We start from the raw sequence: 15198 nt of genomic DNA, 5'->3' as shown, positions 1-15198 counted from the left end.
GATGTACCAGACGTGGGTGGGCTCATGACACACCCGTATCTAAAAACGGGTATCTAAAACATTTTGAAAATGTTCAACATTTTAAAATTCTAAACTCTCGGCCCCTTTTGAAGTGTTTAACCTCTGGAGACTTTTATAGCTTAAAATTCCTGACTTTCACAAGGTTTAAGACCTTTTTGTCATTTGGCAGGTCAAGGTCTCTGGATGTTCCTGATGTGTATAGGCTCATGACGCACTCGTCTCTAAAGGCATTCGCACTTTGAAAGCTTTCAGCATCATGGATCTCCGACCTTTTATACTTTTATACTGTTCTCTATAAGCTTTATTCTACGGAACTTCCGTATAGCCTCTACCAGCTCTTAAAAGCTTTTTCTCTGGCTCGTAGGGAATTCCTGTCCTATGGGAACTTTTTTATTCCAACGCTAGCCTTCGATTTCTGAAAGCTGCAACAGTAGCATCTGGAATATTCCAGCATGTATTTGTCCCCGGATTTGAGAGTTTTTCTTCTTGTACAAAATTGGCTAGACTGAAAAATCTTATCTGTTATTTTTGTTTGCTTACCGGTCTCCTTTTTGATGCAAAGGTAGGTCTATAACAATTGATGTTTTTAGTGACCACGCCTACCATAGACTTTGAGAAATATTACATTTTTCATTTTGGTCCTAATTTATTTTGTATATTACTTAATATAAACATTCCTACAGGCTTATTAGTTAAATTGAGCTGATATAAGGTTAATTACCTGGACTAGTCTGCCAGCTGAGACCGCCTATGAACATCTTTCTGAAACACAAAAATATTTTCATAAATATTTAAAAATTGACCAATTTTAATTCGAATAAACTATAAAAAAAATTAATAACAGGTCAGTTAATTATTACAACATTACTTACATTAGACTTACAAAGAAATAATACATTAGGACTAAAAAAAACAGGCAAGTGTTAATTGTTGACAAAACAATTACGTTAGTTTAGTTACGGACAATTAAAAGTATCGTTTCTTACAATGTTATCAATATGTGTAGCATAGTATTGCAAATTTACAAACGGATAAAACTACCTCTTAGCAAAAAACTATGATTAAATATACTTCTTAGTAAAAAAATAGGAGTAAAAATATATCTTAAAAATTAAAACTACATCTTGCGGTAACATATTTGGAGTAACAACATATTTGCGGTAACAAGGTTGACTTTTGTCAAAGTATTAAAAAAGTATTAGGTTATGTAATTGATTGAAAAAGTGTTTGTACCACATCAGCGAAATTAAAATAATAGCTTAAAGATTCGTTAAAACAGACTTTATTTGTGCAAGATATAAAGATTTAGAGTAAACTAATATACGATTAGTAGGAAATTGCAAAGGCATTATCAAACACATAACCAGAAATATTTTATGTTTTACCTACAAACATCGGAGCATTAATATGTTTGTCTATTGTAAGAAGCCAACTCCATAGATTTCTCAGCATGCATATTATTTTTATAATACCCCATAAAAGTCACGTTAGATCAAATCTTGAATTGATGGCCGCTAAAGTGATTTCTCGTACCAATTGAAATAAATTGTTTACCAAAGTAATCAGTACGAAATGAACTATGTTGAATGCTTATAAATACATACATGTAATTATAATTTTAAATTGTAAATAATGTGGTCGATCTACGGTATACAATTAAATTTCATTATCATTTCAATTGATACGTATCCCAAAAACCTGCTTAACCTTTTCCAGTTTCAAATGATGATTTTCTTTTTTTAGTGAAGGAATAATGTTTGTTCAGAATTAAAATCCCCACCTCGACCAACAGCGTCGTCGTCACAGCGTAGGTTAATTTGTCACATGAATATGATTTGCTTCAATACAATAATATGATGATAGAGGTTAAAACAATTATATACTCGTACTAGTTACTTTAATATTGTTGTCACTTGCAATTTTCTGTTGCTGTACAAAATTTTAGATTCACGGGTTAATTCAATGATCAACAGCATTCAAACTATCAGCATTTCGAGTGATCAGGAACGTGCCTTCTGTTATCACACGTACACACACACGCGCGCGCGCGCGCGCACACACACACGCACACACCACTGAGTCATTACAGTAAGTAATACCAACTACTGATAAGCCGAGTGGACAAACATCAGCAGCACGTCACACGATCGCAGGCACAGAGCAGGGCGGTGTACGATGGCGTTTCTCAAGGACCTGCACTAGTCGCACTATTGTTCCAGTCTCGCGGATTGAGTTACGCTGGTGCCCTCTCGTTTTTAATTTTCAAATGATCGTCTCTCGCGCCACTTTCCTGCCACGGGCGCGCCGCGACAATCGTGCGACTAATTGTTCACTAATAAGCGCGCCTGCCGATTGTGCGTTGTTTGTCTAACAACCACGATAACAACTATTGATTTTTGATGCATCTTTCTACATTAGCATTCTTCATCAAATATGAATGTGTACTACATAAATAGAAGTACACGTTTTGTGTTAGATCAAAAGGATGGGCCCTTCTGGAAACCAAATACATACAATTGGCGACCTTGTGCTCATTGTTTTTTGCGCTGTTTTTTTTTTTCAGAAACATTGTTTGGAAAGTACAGCCATATTACTGTTACATGTAACATGCATAAATATGCATTCGAATTCGCTTAACTTTCTAAAAACAAACGTGCAAATTCCTAATGGAAAACCGCTTTGGTTTTTAACCTTAACCAGTAGCCGCCGTTTTGCGTGCTTGGTAAAAAATTATTATTTCTGAAACTCAATAAAAAAAATAACAAAAAAACCAGTATAGTTATACAAAATGTACTAGATACTAATTATTTAAAACTTTTTATTACAATTCCAACGGTACTTGTTCAACGAAATCCATCCATGTATACAAGCGAGAACGATCACTTTAAAGGCACGCTTGCACAAGCCAGAAGCATTAAACATTTGTCTTTTGATAGGCATCAGCTGTTGTAATATTAATAACATATATCTCTTGACCACCAGTAACACCCAGCCCATCCTAATGTTACACTTAAAACATTAAAACTTTTAGGACTGTGTACTAGCCGTGTCACTAGACCAGAAATGCCTATACTTCTTTCTTAACCACTTCCTCATAATGTGACTAGCAATTTCTATAAAACACGATCGTACTTGACAGTTAAAAAATATAATAATAATAAATAAATATTAAAAAATAGCCCATTAAGAGTTGTTTGGATCTCACTTATTATATTTAAGCTATCCGAAACAAATACGGTCCCACCAGAGCTGCAGGAGCTGCACGAGATCGGATAGTCACCACATTGCATGTAATTTTAGGAGTACCTGTGCTTTACACACTCTTTTCTCGCCTACTTTCATCAGCGTAAGTATTAGTCTAGGAGGTGATAGCCAATTTGTATTGTATAAGCACACAACATGAATATGAAGGAAACAAGATTTTTCCGGACATTTGCCATCGTTCAGTGAAACAAAAAATCAGTAACACTACGTTTCGAGATCTGCAACCTGATCTCTTCTTCAGGTAAATGACTAACCTAACACATAATTACAAACTAGGTTGTGTTAGGTTACAAATTATGTGTTAGGTTAGTTATTTACCTCAAGAAAAGATCAGATTGTAGATCTCGAAACGTAGTGTTACTGATTTTTTGTTTCACTGAACGATGGTAAATGTCCAAAAACATCCTGTTTCCTTCACAATCCTTCCATCGTCAAAAATAAACTTCGAACAAAGAACATGATTATCCTTAAAAACGATAGAGGAATTTTCCTTAAGAAAGAAATCGATCGTCAGCCACGCTACTTTTGTGGAAATTGAAGAGTTGAACATATGAAAATTTCTCTCGGATCATATCTCTTCTAGTTTGACAAACTTAAAACCGCCTGTCAGACACATAAATCATCGTCAGACAACTAGATAACGAAACTCAAAGTCGCCAGGTCTGTGTATTTGACAACTGATTTCTGCCTCACGAGGAATTCTCAATCAATTTCAAGAAGACCTAAGCTGTGTACCCAAACAGTGGAAATTGGTTCCTGACTACATGATGCTGACAAGTAAACAAATTAGCATGTGCTATTGACAATCAAATAATACTATTAATCAACTGTATAAAATAATAAGAAACTGTGTGTGTGTATGTGTGCATTTCGTTTTCTTGTACGTTATCACTAAAGGGAGAAAGTGCTATAGTATGTTGGGCCAAGTTGCGTGGGGAACGAATTAGTATTGGCCATGTGGCAGTGGCGGATACATCGCGGCTTCTCTATTCCGGAGACGTGGTCTTAATAGTGATACGTGTCTGTCTGTGAATGCCGCATTGTGGCAGTAAAACACACACACACACACACACACACACACACACACACACACACACACACACACACACACACACACACACACACACACACACACACACACACACACACACACACACACACTCACGAACACGCATTCACGTATTTGTTGCGTGTATATACTAGGAATAATTACGTCAGTCTTCTCTTTGATTCACGACGCGTTCTTAATGAATTAGATTGTGGCAAGAGAGTACAGTGCGAATTTAGATCGTGCCATGGGCTGCATATTGCGAATTCCTCATCGCGAATATGTGTACCGTATCTACTTCGATATTTTACCCTGAATGCCTAACTCTGCAACATCAGTACTACGATAAATGTAGTTCTGGCGAAGTCAAGACTACATTGCAAATTCACAAAAATTAAGTGTTCCCAAACGGAGGTTGTTATATTATATCAAAGCTACTTTTACATAGTACAATTTCCTACCCCTTTGCTCACAATTTTTTACGATACTCCGACAAACGTCATAGTCTATTCGTTCTTTTTTTATTTTAAAAGGAATGTTATTGTTTATATTTCAACGATGCTATTGTTTTATTTACTCAAAGAGTGTTTTTTTATTATTGAAATCAAAAACATAGTATTTCTAAAAAAAAAACCTCGTGAATTCTGAAACTATACTCTGCTCTATGCCATTTAGCACATTTTTCACAAATGTTTAGCTGAACATGTCTGTATTTTTAACTTATTAAAGAGTTATATCACTAAATGTATCGAATCAAGTTTGAAATGAGTTAAATAAATTTAAATTGTGATAATTTTAGTGTTAATAGTAAAAATATTGTAATACTTACAGTTTGGATAATAGTAGTGGTTTTAGGGTCATGGTCTACAAACATTATGTTAATGTGATAAAAATCTAAAATGTATACAAATCTTTCTAACAAAATAAAAAAGAAAACACTTATGGTTGCATTCTTATAGAATTAGTTTTAAGGGTGTTTATTATGATAGTGTAAACAAACACGGTTGTCTTATTATTTCATTGTAACACTTTTTAAGTTAATGTTTTTTTTTTCACATAATAAATGAATAAAGTGTACCAATGTGTAAACCTGGTAACATATAAACCTGTGTTATACATTATCCTTATCCAAATCTCTTCCTTCTTCCTCAGTGTACTCCTTTTTTATTTCAAAAAATTTAAACTGACTAATGATTATTAGCAGAAATTGAGGCCAGTAAAGGGGTGGATTATAGATTTTAATCTCTGCCCCGAATTTAATATTTTGTTCGACAAAAACGTAAAATGAAAGTAACTCGACGTAATGAGGAACATGTTCTAATCCATTGCTTATTCATTGTGTCTATAATTGTAACATTGTAATAGATGAACACACAGCATTGTTGGTTGGCCAACCTGTTGCAGTACTAGATTATAGATACCCCACAGTCCCGTTTACCCACTTGTCACTCCCCATTCCCCTGAATCATTACAACTATCCTCCTGTTTTCCTACAATTCTCCCAGTTTCTGTTAACACCAACATGTTTTATACTTTTGATTATATTATAAATGTGTAAATCGATGCCCACAAGCTGCACAACATAGAGGTCACAATTATCTTTAAGCATAATACTCTCCTTCCCACAATCATTCGCTGAGCTCAAACATTCTATTCTGAATAATCTTAGATGAATCGATGCACTCTAGATGGTTCGCAACCGAATGTTTGTTCAAAATGCTACGAAATCTGTAACATGCAGCCTGTTGATGCTGCGAATTCGAAAAGCACCTCTCCTTTCATTTTCCAAGGATTACGCGGACGATCACACAAACTAGGAATTTACTTAGAAGTTCCTCAGCACTTTTATCACATCTACTGATACTTACGTAAAAACCGTACCAATTATGTTTTGCTAAATTGTAACTCTTTTACTGATCTACAAATATTCACGGCTTATTTAAAATCATCAAGCCACCAGTAACCAGTGACTGCAGAGTACGCCTCGTTAGTTTAATGCCCTCGTAGTAAATTAAAGTACGCGATTAAACGGTCATTAAGTTAGTCTGCAGTTAAAAGTATTTTCTACACTAGCAAACTTGTTAGTCTTCCTTTCATGTACAAGGCAAGAGAACGCCACACCACGTGTCACCAGCTTCACTAAAGTTGCACACAAAATTTCAAATTTGTATGGCTCATGTAATTTTCTACACGTCCTGCGGACAGATAGACATGCAGTCAGTCATGCAGAACAAAATGTTCACATCCTCCCGACAGACAAAATAGAAATTGTGTTATCCAACTGAGTAAGAGGCATAAATTACCCTCAGCCAAATTCCATAGTTACACATGCACCATTATAAAACTCATTCTTGCCTATTTACGAATGAAGTTACATGCAAATTAAATGTTAGAGATGAAATCTTTCTTGAGATAACTTGTTATTATGATTCATCGCCCATGACTCGGTCAGTACATTAGGTTTTATAGCAGTGTCCTAATTAAAGTTCGAGTAAGCAAGCAATTAGTAAGAGTACCACCGACTTTTACTATTGCCTCTAGTCTATTATATTTTCTATTTACTCTATGAATTAAACTGTCACTTGTTAAAATCTCATATGATTGTATACAGAATTTTACAAATCTAAACAAACAGCGAAGCCTGTTACAGAATAAGTAGTATACAAATTATATTTATAAAAAAATAATACTGAATGCACCCGTACTTGAGTTCGGCTCAACAAAACGCTACCGAGTGCGCGTGTGTGTGAGCGCGCACGTACTCAGACACGTATTACTATTAGAAACACGTCCTCGGAATGAAGAACTCGCCGCGATGTATCTGCCCCGGCCTCTCTGCCAATACTAATTTGTTCTCGCACATTTTCAGAGAGGCCAGAAGTAGCCTTCGCCTTAAAGCCGCTGCCAATCGTCCAATAACTTCCGCTCTAAAATTGGAATAGTTTAAATATCTAATTCTTGTTTAATACAAGTTAACTAGCCATATTTTTCAAGTAGATATCTCCACGTTCCTAATCAAGAAGATCAATTAAGAATCCATCTTATTTGGCGCGATCTCTACCACTTCTCTATAATAGGATCAGAAAAGAGTATATTCCTAATCGAGGAGATAAATTTAAAATCCATCCTACTTGGCGCGATCTCTACCACTTCTCTACTGTAGGATCAGAAAAGAGTATATTCCTAATCGAGGAGATAAATTTAAAATCCATCCTACTTGGCGCGATCTCTACCACTTCTCTACAGTAGGGTCAGAATAGAGTACGTTCCTATACAACATACTGTATTCTGATTCTACTAATAGATAAGTGGTGGAGTTTATAAAAACAGGGTAAAATAAGTAATACAACCTTCCTAAACTGTTTACTCTGAGTTTCATTTTCAAAGAGTTCAAAGTATTTTTTAGATTTAAAAACTCTTTCAAGTTTGTATTTGGAACAGCTGCACCACAATCTTAAGCCACAAATGTGGATGATCTATGGTGTGTGATGAACAACAAAATACCTCTGAAACAGGAATCGGAGTTGAATATCAGTATATTAACGCGTATGCTGCGGTTACACCGAAGTTGTAATTCTAAAATTGCCAACTTTGATTGCCGACGCAAGGTGCCGATAGAAGTTTAGAATTTGGGTTTGCAACGCAGTACATTGTTCGCTTTATTTTTGTCTGCAACCGAATCTGAACAAGCCAAGTGACACACCCAGTGTAAAACATTTAGAGTGCGGAGAATGTTGTACTTGCTGCAGCAGCGTGTGACACTTTGGCTAATTATAGAAGGCCGAGACCGTTAGACCTTCATTACACGCAAGAGTAGAGTATAGTGTTCGCGATCTCTTAAATGTTTCAAACAGAACAATGTCTAGCAACGGTTTTATCATTTTAATTGTTGGTGTTGGACATTTAGTTTGCAAGGAAGACATAAGAAGCCGCCAGGAGGGACTCTCTGGGCGATGGAACTCACATTGTTGACCAAAGTTGCCAAAGCGACTTTCATCGGAAACCAAATTTTTAGTTTCCATCTCGTACAATGACTGCACCCACCAGGAGTTGCAGTGGTTTTGAAGTGTTGCCGCTAACAGTCATCAAGTCAGGTTCGCAACTCCGGTTGACATAACGTAACATCCAATACGTCTCAGTTGCCTGGCCTGTAGCTGTAGCGAGGCGGGAGGTGTGGATTCAGTGTGAACCAGAACTCCTCGCGAAGGGACACCGAGGCCGGTTGCATAAAGGTGCGGGATTGTGTAAGCGAAGTGTGAGCCGTGAGACCCGGGCTGGAGCCGGTTGGGCTGCACCGGCCTCAGACAGCTCAACAATGCCTAACCTACTTCCATTATATAACCGGACACGGACCTCGGTGTCGGTGTCGGTTCGCTCCGCCAGGCCCGCGACGTCTGGCTCAACCCTTCACTCCCTCGCCGCCACCGCTGGTCACACGGTACAAATGCTATAGAAACTCAATAACTCTTATATAGTATTATCAAATATAGAATGTAGCTAGGACCCATGTAGTTTACTGGCTCAACCCTTCACTCCCTCGCCGCCACCGCTGGTCACACGGTACAAATGCTATAGAACTCAATAAAGTCTTCTATAGTATTATCAAATAGAGAATGTAGCTAGGACCCATGTAGTTTACTGGCTCAACCCTTCACTCCCTCGCCGCCACCGCTGGTCACACGGTACAAATGCTATAGGAACTCAATAAAGTCTTCTTATAGTATTATCAAATAGAGAATGTAGCTAGGACCCATGTAGTTTACTGGCTCAACCCTTCACTCCCTCGCCGCCACCGCTGGTCACACGGTACAAATGCTATAGAAACTCAATAAAGTCTTCTATAGTATTATCAAATAGAGAATGCAGCTAGGACCCATGTAGTTTACACAAGTGCAGGGAGTTCAGGGTGATCAAACGTCTGGCTCAACCCTTCACTCCCTCGCCGCCACCGGTCAGTCACACGGTACAAACTCAATAATTTTTCTATAGTATTAGCAAATATAGAATGCAGCTAGGACCCATGTACACCGACACACACACAAGTGCAGGGTGACCAGACGTCCGGCTTTAGGAAATTATTTTACATGTCCGGCTTTTTCACTAATGCTTTTAATTTTTTTTAGTTTGAATATAAAAGCATCAACTGAACATTCTTCCGATTTCCCGAAGTCCCGAGGATTGACCATGAAAGGTTATCGCAGCGCACACGTAATGCCATGGCATGTGAACTGCTGTTAGATTCAGTTGTATGTTGAGTGTTGTCTATAGTGTCACTGGCTCACTCAGCTGCACTAGGGCTACTACCTCTTGATTTTCTATTTATGTATTAAGAATAGTACCGGTAGGTAAATTTTGTTATATGTAGTAGTAATAATGTCTGTTAGTATAGCTTACTACTACTGTAATGTAATATATTAATGCTCTGAATTAATTCCAATTATTTCACAAAATTCAAATCAGTTTTAATTTTTAAATAGAAAAATTCTAACAATAGTTAATTTAATCTTAAGCCACATACAAAATAATAGCTTTAAATAATACTTTTATCCATCAATATATTTTAATTTTTCGATTTATAGGTAAAACAAATCCAATTAAGAGTTATTTTTGTATTTGCATTATGATAAGTTGAAATACAGTATTACTTTATAATGTAGGTTTTAAAATAATGTATAGATACTTTTGTTCTGCAAAGTTTGTAAGAATATTTAATACTGCCCTCCTTTTTGCTGTAATGTCCTCCTTTTCACCCCTAAAGTCATTTTAGGAATTTGGGTCTAGTCACCCTGAGGGTGTTAGGACCGCCCCCGTATTTCCGGCCTATTAGTTTACCTACACCCCACACTCACTACAAACACTTGCCGTTTTCCCTCCCGGATGATTCAGTGACACCTAAGACTCAAGACAAGCAATAATCTGCGACAATTTCAGTGTAGAAAACATTATTTTGTACCATTTTTTCTTGTATATATATATATATATATATATATATATATATATATATATATATATATATATATATATATATATATATCACTTTAGGATGAAATTACAAAAGAAATCTGGGAAATGCACCAGTTTTTAATTTCCAGAACTTACGTGTGTGTGCTCTACGTCTGAACCCAGCTGCATGGACGTAGCTAGTGAGGGGGCCCAAGGGGTCCGACCCCCCCTAAATATTCAATATTTTGTTCAATAAACGATTATTATTTAAATAATTCAGTATTCCTGATATTTACTGCTGAACGATCGTTCTCAACAAAGAAGCGGATCAAGAACATTTTAAGGAACAAAATGGGGCATTACTCTCTGTCCACTCCAGGAAAATATCAACTGTCTGAGCCCCCCATACAATTTTTCATGGCTACGTTATTGCCCAGCCGCAATCTCTAATTGTTGATACTATAGTGCTACGAATAGTCTCCGGCCATTCATTGAGTCGGTTACAACGTAGAAGCCATGAGTTCGTGACGGCGAACCGTCCCGGAGACGTCAAACGCCTGAGTAGTGACAAGCCAAGCAAGCTCCGTGGCACTTGTCCAATCGAAACATGTCCGCTGCCGTTGGCGGCAATTGTCTTATATCGCAATCACATGGCAGCTACCACTTAGCTCTGAAATAGTCCGTCCTCTCTCGGCCAAGAGCCCCAGGATGATGCCACTAAGTCGATCACTAAGTGCAGCCAAGTAGAAATTATCTCTCGATCTTCTTGCACAGCTTCATTTCCCAAATCGTCTTACCCTTTCCCAACGTCCGGATATACGGACGTCAAAAATATCTGCATAAAATCCCAATGTACGTATATATGGAAGTCAAAAATATCTGCAAAAATCCCAATTTCCTCGTATATACAGACATTCGTTGTATCTGCATAACATCCCGGCGGCGTCCGTATACACAACGTTCACAAAATATTTGATATGCAATATAAAACATAATTAAATGATCACTTATGTCATATCAAAATGATCACGAAGAATCGTGGTTTCGAATACAATTATGTCTTTCACAATATATAGTATATTACCAGCGGTATGGAATGTATGATCAGTAAGGCGTAGTAGCTCGCTTCGTTCCTCTACGCTAGTCAGCTGTGAGCGACCTCTCACGGCGTAGTTTGTTGCCAAGTGGTTGTTGCGCTGTTTTTTTGCTTTGTTACTACGATTTGTAACAATACATTTACTTAATTTTATATCTTTTAATAATTTGCAGGAAACGTTTTTTTTTAATAGACTTGAAAAGGTTAGGTGTTTTAATTAATTTTTAGCAATAAACTGATGAAAATTGGTAAATTTGTTTGCTATTAAATTTACTTTAATCCACAGTAGTCAAATCAGTGTTAAAATTAAACTGCTTATGTTAATTTCTTATTAATTTTACCATTCAAACAAAATTAATCCTTTCCGGGACTGTTTAAAACACTGTGTCTACAATATATTTCAGTTTCACAGGATTCAAATAAAACCGGTAAAACCTTATAAAGTAACCCACCTTCTGTGAAAAATGTATGAAAAATCTAACAATGTTACATCAGAACCTAATTTAATCAATCGGTACAAGCAGGCACTAGCAGCAATCTTTAGAGAGATGACGTCATTCTCTGATAAGACCTTGAACAACGAAAATCTTCTATGGACTAATCAACTCGTATGAGATTTCGAGTATTTCTGAATAACTTTACAATCTGCATATCCTTGTAACAATAAATATAGTTTGTTACTTTACATTATGCTATGAACCACACATATATTTGGATGAAAATCCATACCATTTGAAAAATCACCTAGCACCAGCTGGTACGGGATTGTCATAAGAGTTGTTTTAGAATTCATCTGACAGGCTAAATAGGCCAAAGTGAAGGAATTACACACTGTACACCTTATTTGGTGTTCAGCATCTTATTCAACTTAAATGCAGCCACAGACTTCTGATCATCAATATCGTCACAATGAACCAAACTCCATCAGCGGTTGCCCACCTCGGCATGTCTGCACGTGCTACAATGTCATATGGTAGTGAACTAATGGGGGAATACTCACCGCCACTTCCGCTAGTACTGGATTGTCATAAGAGTGGGGTAACTCCGACAGGACGTCCTTAAGGAAATACACAGTGTAAATATGTCCTACTTCAATGCAGCTAATGGCTCCTCTCTATCCGCAGACCTGTCATCATCAATATCGTCACAATGAACCAAACTCCATCAGCGGTTGCCCACCTCAGCATGTCTGCACGTGCTACAATGTCGCATGGTAGTGAACTAATGGGGGAAAACTCACCGCCACTTCCGCTAGTACTAGATTGTCATAAGAGTGGGGTAACTCCGACAGGACGTCCTTAAGGAAACACGCAGTGTAAATATGTCCTACTTCAATGTAGCTAATGGATCCTCTCTATCCGCAGACCTGTTATCATCAATATCGTCACAATGAACCAAACTCCATCAGCGGTTGCCCACCTCGGCATGTCTGCACGTGCTACAATGCCGTATGGTAGTGAACTAATGGGGGAACACTCACCGCCACTTCCGCAAGTACTAGATTGTCATAAGAGTGGGGTAACTCCGACAGGACGTCCTTAAGGAAACACGCAGTGTAAATATGTCCTACTTCAATGTAGCTAATGGCTCCTCTCTATCCGCAGACCTGTCATCATCAATATCGACACAATGAACCAAACTCCATGAGCGGTTGCCCACCTCGGCATGTCTGCACGTGCTACAATGTCGTATGGTAATGAATTAATGGGCCGCGTCCGACCTGCGGGGCCATTACTGTTAATTTATGTCGGATAGGTCAATTAAACTGAACTTGTTTGTTTGGTGCGCCGTTCTGTCCCATCGACTGGCGACGGCCATTAGGCCTGACCCTATTACCTTCTGTCTTCAGCTCGCATCTTGGCATCGCGTCCGGCAGGTTCCTCCAATTAAACTTACGCGCGGTAATCACCTTCGATGCCACGTCGTCTTCAAGATTAATTGGCTTGTCTTAAGTTGTAAGATAATTTGTTGTTTCGTTCTTAAAATACGTCAATCAAGTAGTTCGAGATAAGATTGCCTAACTTTGAGATGTTTTTGTTGAGCTCTTGCATCACCCAAGTATTTAATTGCAATTGTAAATTTAGGTTGTGCTCGTTTGGCTCAAGTCCTGGCTGCTTGAAACAGTTTCGTTGCCTTTAATCGAAATCAAAAAATCATGTCGCCGAGATTCCATTCGTAACAATGTGTAATACATTTTCACCACCCAACCTGGGAATGGTTTTATGCGTAAAAAAACAGTCAGTAAACGTAATTTCGTGTCAAGTTTAATCCTTTAGAAAATTCGTAAATCAAATTCAGAGTAACGAATTATAAAATGTAAACAATCTGAAATCTTTTCTTTCGTTGAATTTAAATCAGGTAATTTATTTCGGTTATAACAAAATGTTTTATGAAATACATACTAAAATAAGTGAAGAAGAAGAAAAAAGGTCTCCAGTGTAATTTACATATTGGTACAATCTGACAGGAATTCTTGTACACTAAAAAGATATCTCTCTAAAACTTTTTGTACAAAATGTTTTTAGCTGAATAGATTTTTCAAGCTATATAAAGCCGCAGAGCTTAATAGTGCATGCCTTTCAAGAAGTGTTAATCTATGGATTGGGTAGACCATGTTACTCTTGACGCGGGTATTGGCCTGACGATTAAAGGAATTTTATGCAAAAATACAGGAGTGTTTTGTAAAGAAAATTAAAAATTCAAGTATATTAGATACTTGGAAGAGTGAGACGATGCAGTTGCTGAAAAATATCCTGATCCTGACATAAAGCGAAAAATCCTCAAAATATTCTTAAACTTTCACTAGATGACTCCCAGAATCCAATACTTGTAACCTAATTTCATCTGAAATATTCTTAGATGACATAAGTATCACTGGATCACCACTCTTAATACTAACTAGATATTCATATATTCGTACTAAACAACTGATTATATGGTATTCATATTGTGCAAACTATATTGTACAATACATTTCAAAATAAACTGGTACGACATAATCAGACTATATTGTTCAATATTCCACACCCTCTGGTGTACAAGCTTAATCACTTTAGATTATTCCATTAATCCGTACTTTTATTTTCACAGGATGCTCATTCCGGTATCCGTTTTTTTAGTACGCCACTATTTTTTATTCTCACACATTGTGCTGAATCGCCGAATTACTATACTTATGTGACAGATGGGAATGTTTCCGCTCATTGATGAAAATGCACATGAATTAAACAATACAAACGCCAGGAGACAAAAGCAAAGGGTTGATCAAACTATCTAAACAAATCAGCTGTTTCCTGTCTATTACAGTTACGTACAGTCAGGTGGATTTTAGATGCATTGTTTGTGCAATACACTGAACACTTTTCGCCTTCCGCACACTGAACTGAAGAAAAACAGAATATTACAAATCGTGACGTCACACAAGTATATTTCACAACATTTTCCGTACGAACTCTGCAATAGTGAATGAGAGAAACAAACAAGCAGAGCATGCCATGGTTAGTGCACGAAGCGGATAGGAGTACCTCATTGTGTTCAGATATGAATTTGATGCAGAATCACTAGAATCAGTGGGTATTACCATGGGGTTGTGGTTTTTCAATAACACTGTTCAGGATCGATTGCAATTTATTTTTACAAAACGTACAATTATTTTTATAGCTTTATTCATTATGAACAGTGGTTTTAATTCTTTTTGCGGCTGAGTTCATTTCAGCGCGCTAAAAACATAACGGAAATTTACTACCTATGGTGATACCATTATCACCTAAGCTGTTGTATTTAACCACCAGACCACTGATAAGGTGAGTAAGAATCAAGAGCCGCA

At 37.2% G+C, this 15198-nt stretch overlaps 1 protein-coding gene across 12 annotated transcripts in view; it reads right to left on the bottom strand.

Moving 5' to 3' along the window:
- LOC124367080 (RNA-binding protein Musashi homolog Rbp6) overlaps positions 1 to 15198 on the bottom strand; it is a 1248673-nt gene that overhangs the window by 1153327 nt on the left and 80148 nt on the right. For all 12 annotated transcript variants that reach the window (XM_046823725.1, XM_046823728.1, XM_046823720.1 and 9 more), the window contains exon 2: positions 743 to 783. In XM_046823725.1, coding sequence (XP_046679681.1) covers positions 743 to 779 — 37 coding nt within the window. In that variant the 5' untranslated portion in view covers positions 780 to 783. The remainder of the gene's footprint in view (positions 1 to 742; positions 784 to 15198) is intronic.

The sequence above is a fragment of the Homalodisca vitripennis genome, chromosome 8 (assembly GCF_021130785.1).
Source record: "Homalodisca vitripennis isolate AUS2020 chromosome 8, UT_GWSS_2.1, whole genome shotgun sequence".
NCBI lineage: Eukaryota > Metazoa > Arthropoda > Insecta > Hemiptera > Cicadellidae > Homalodisca > Homalodisca vitripennis.
This window is presented reverse-complemented; position numbering and strand designations above follow the sequence as displayed.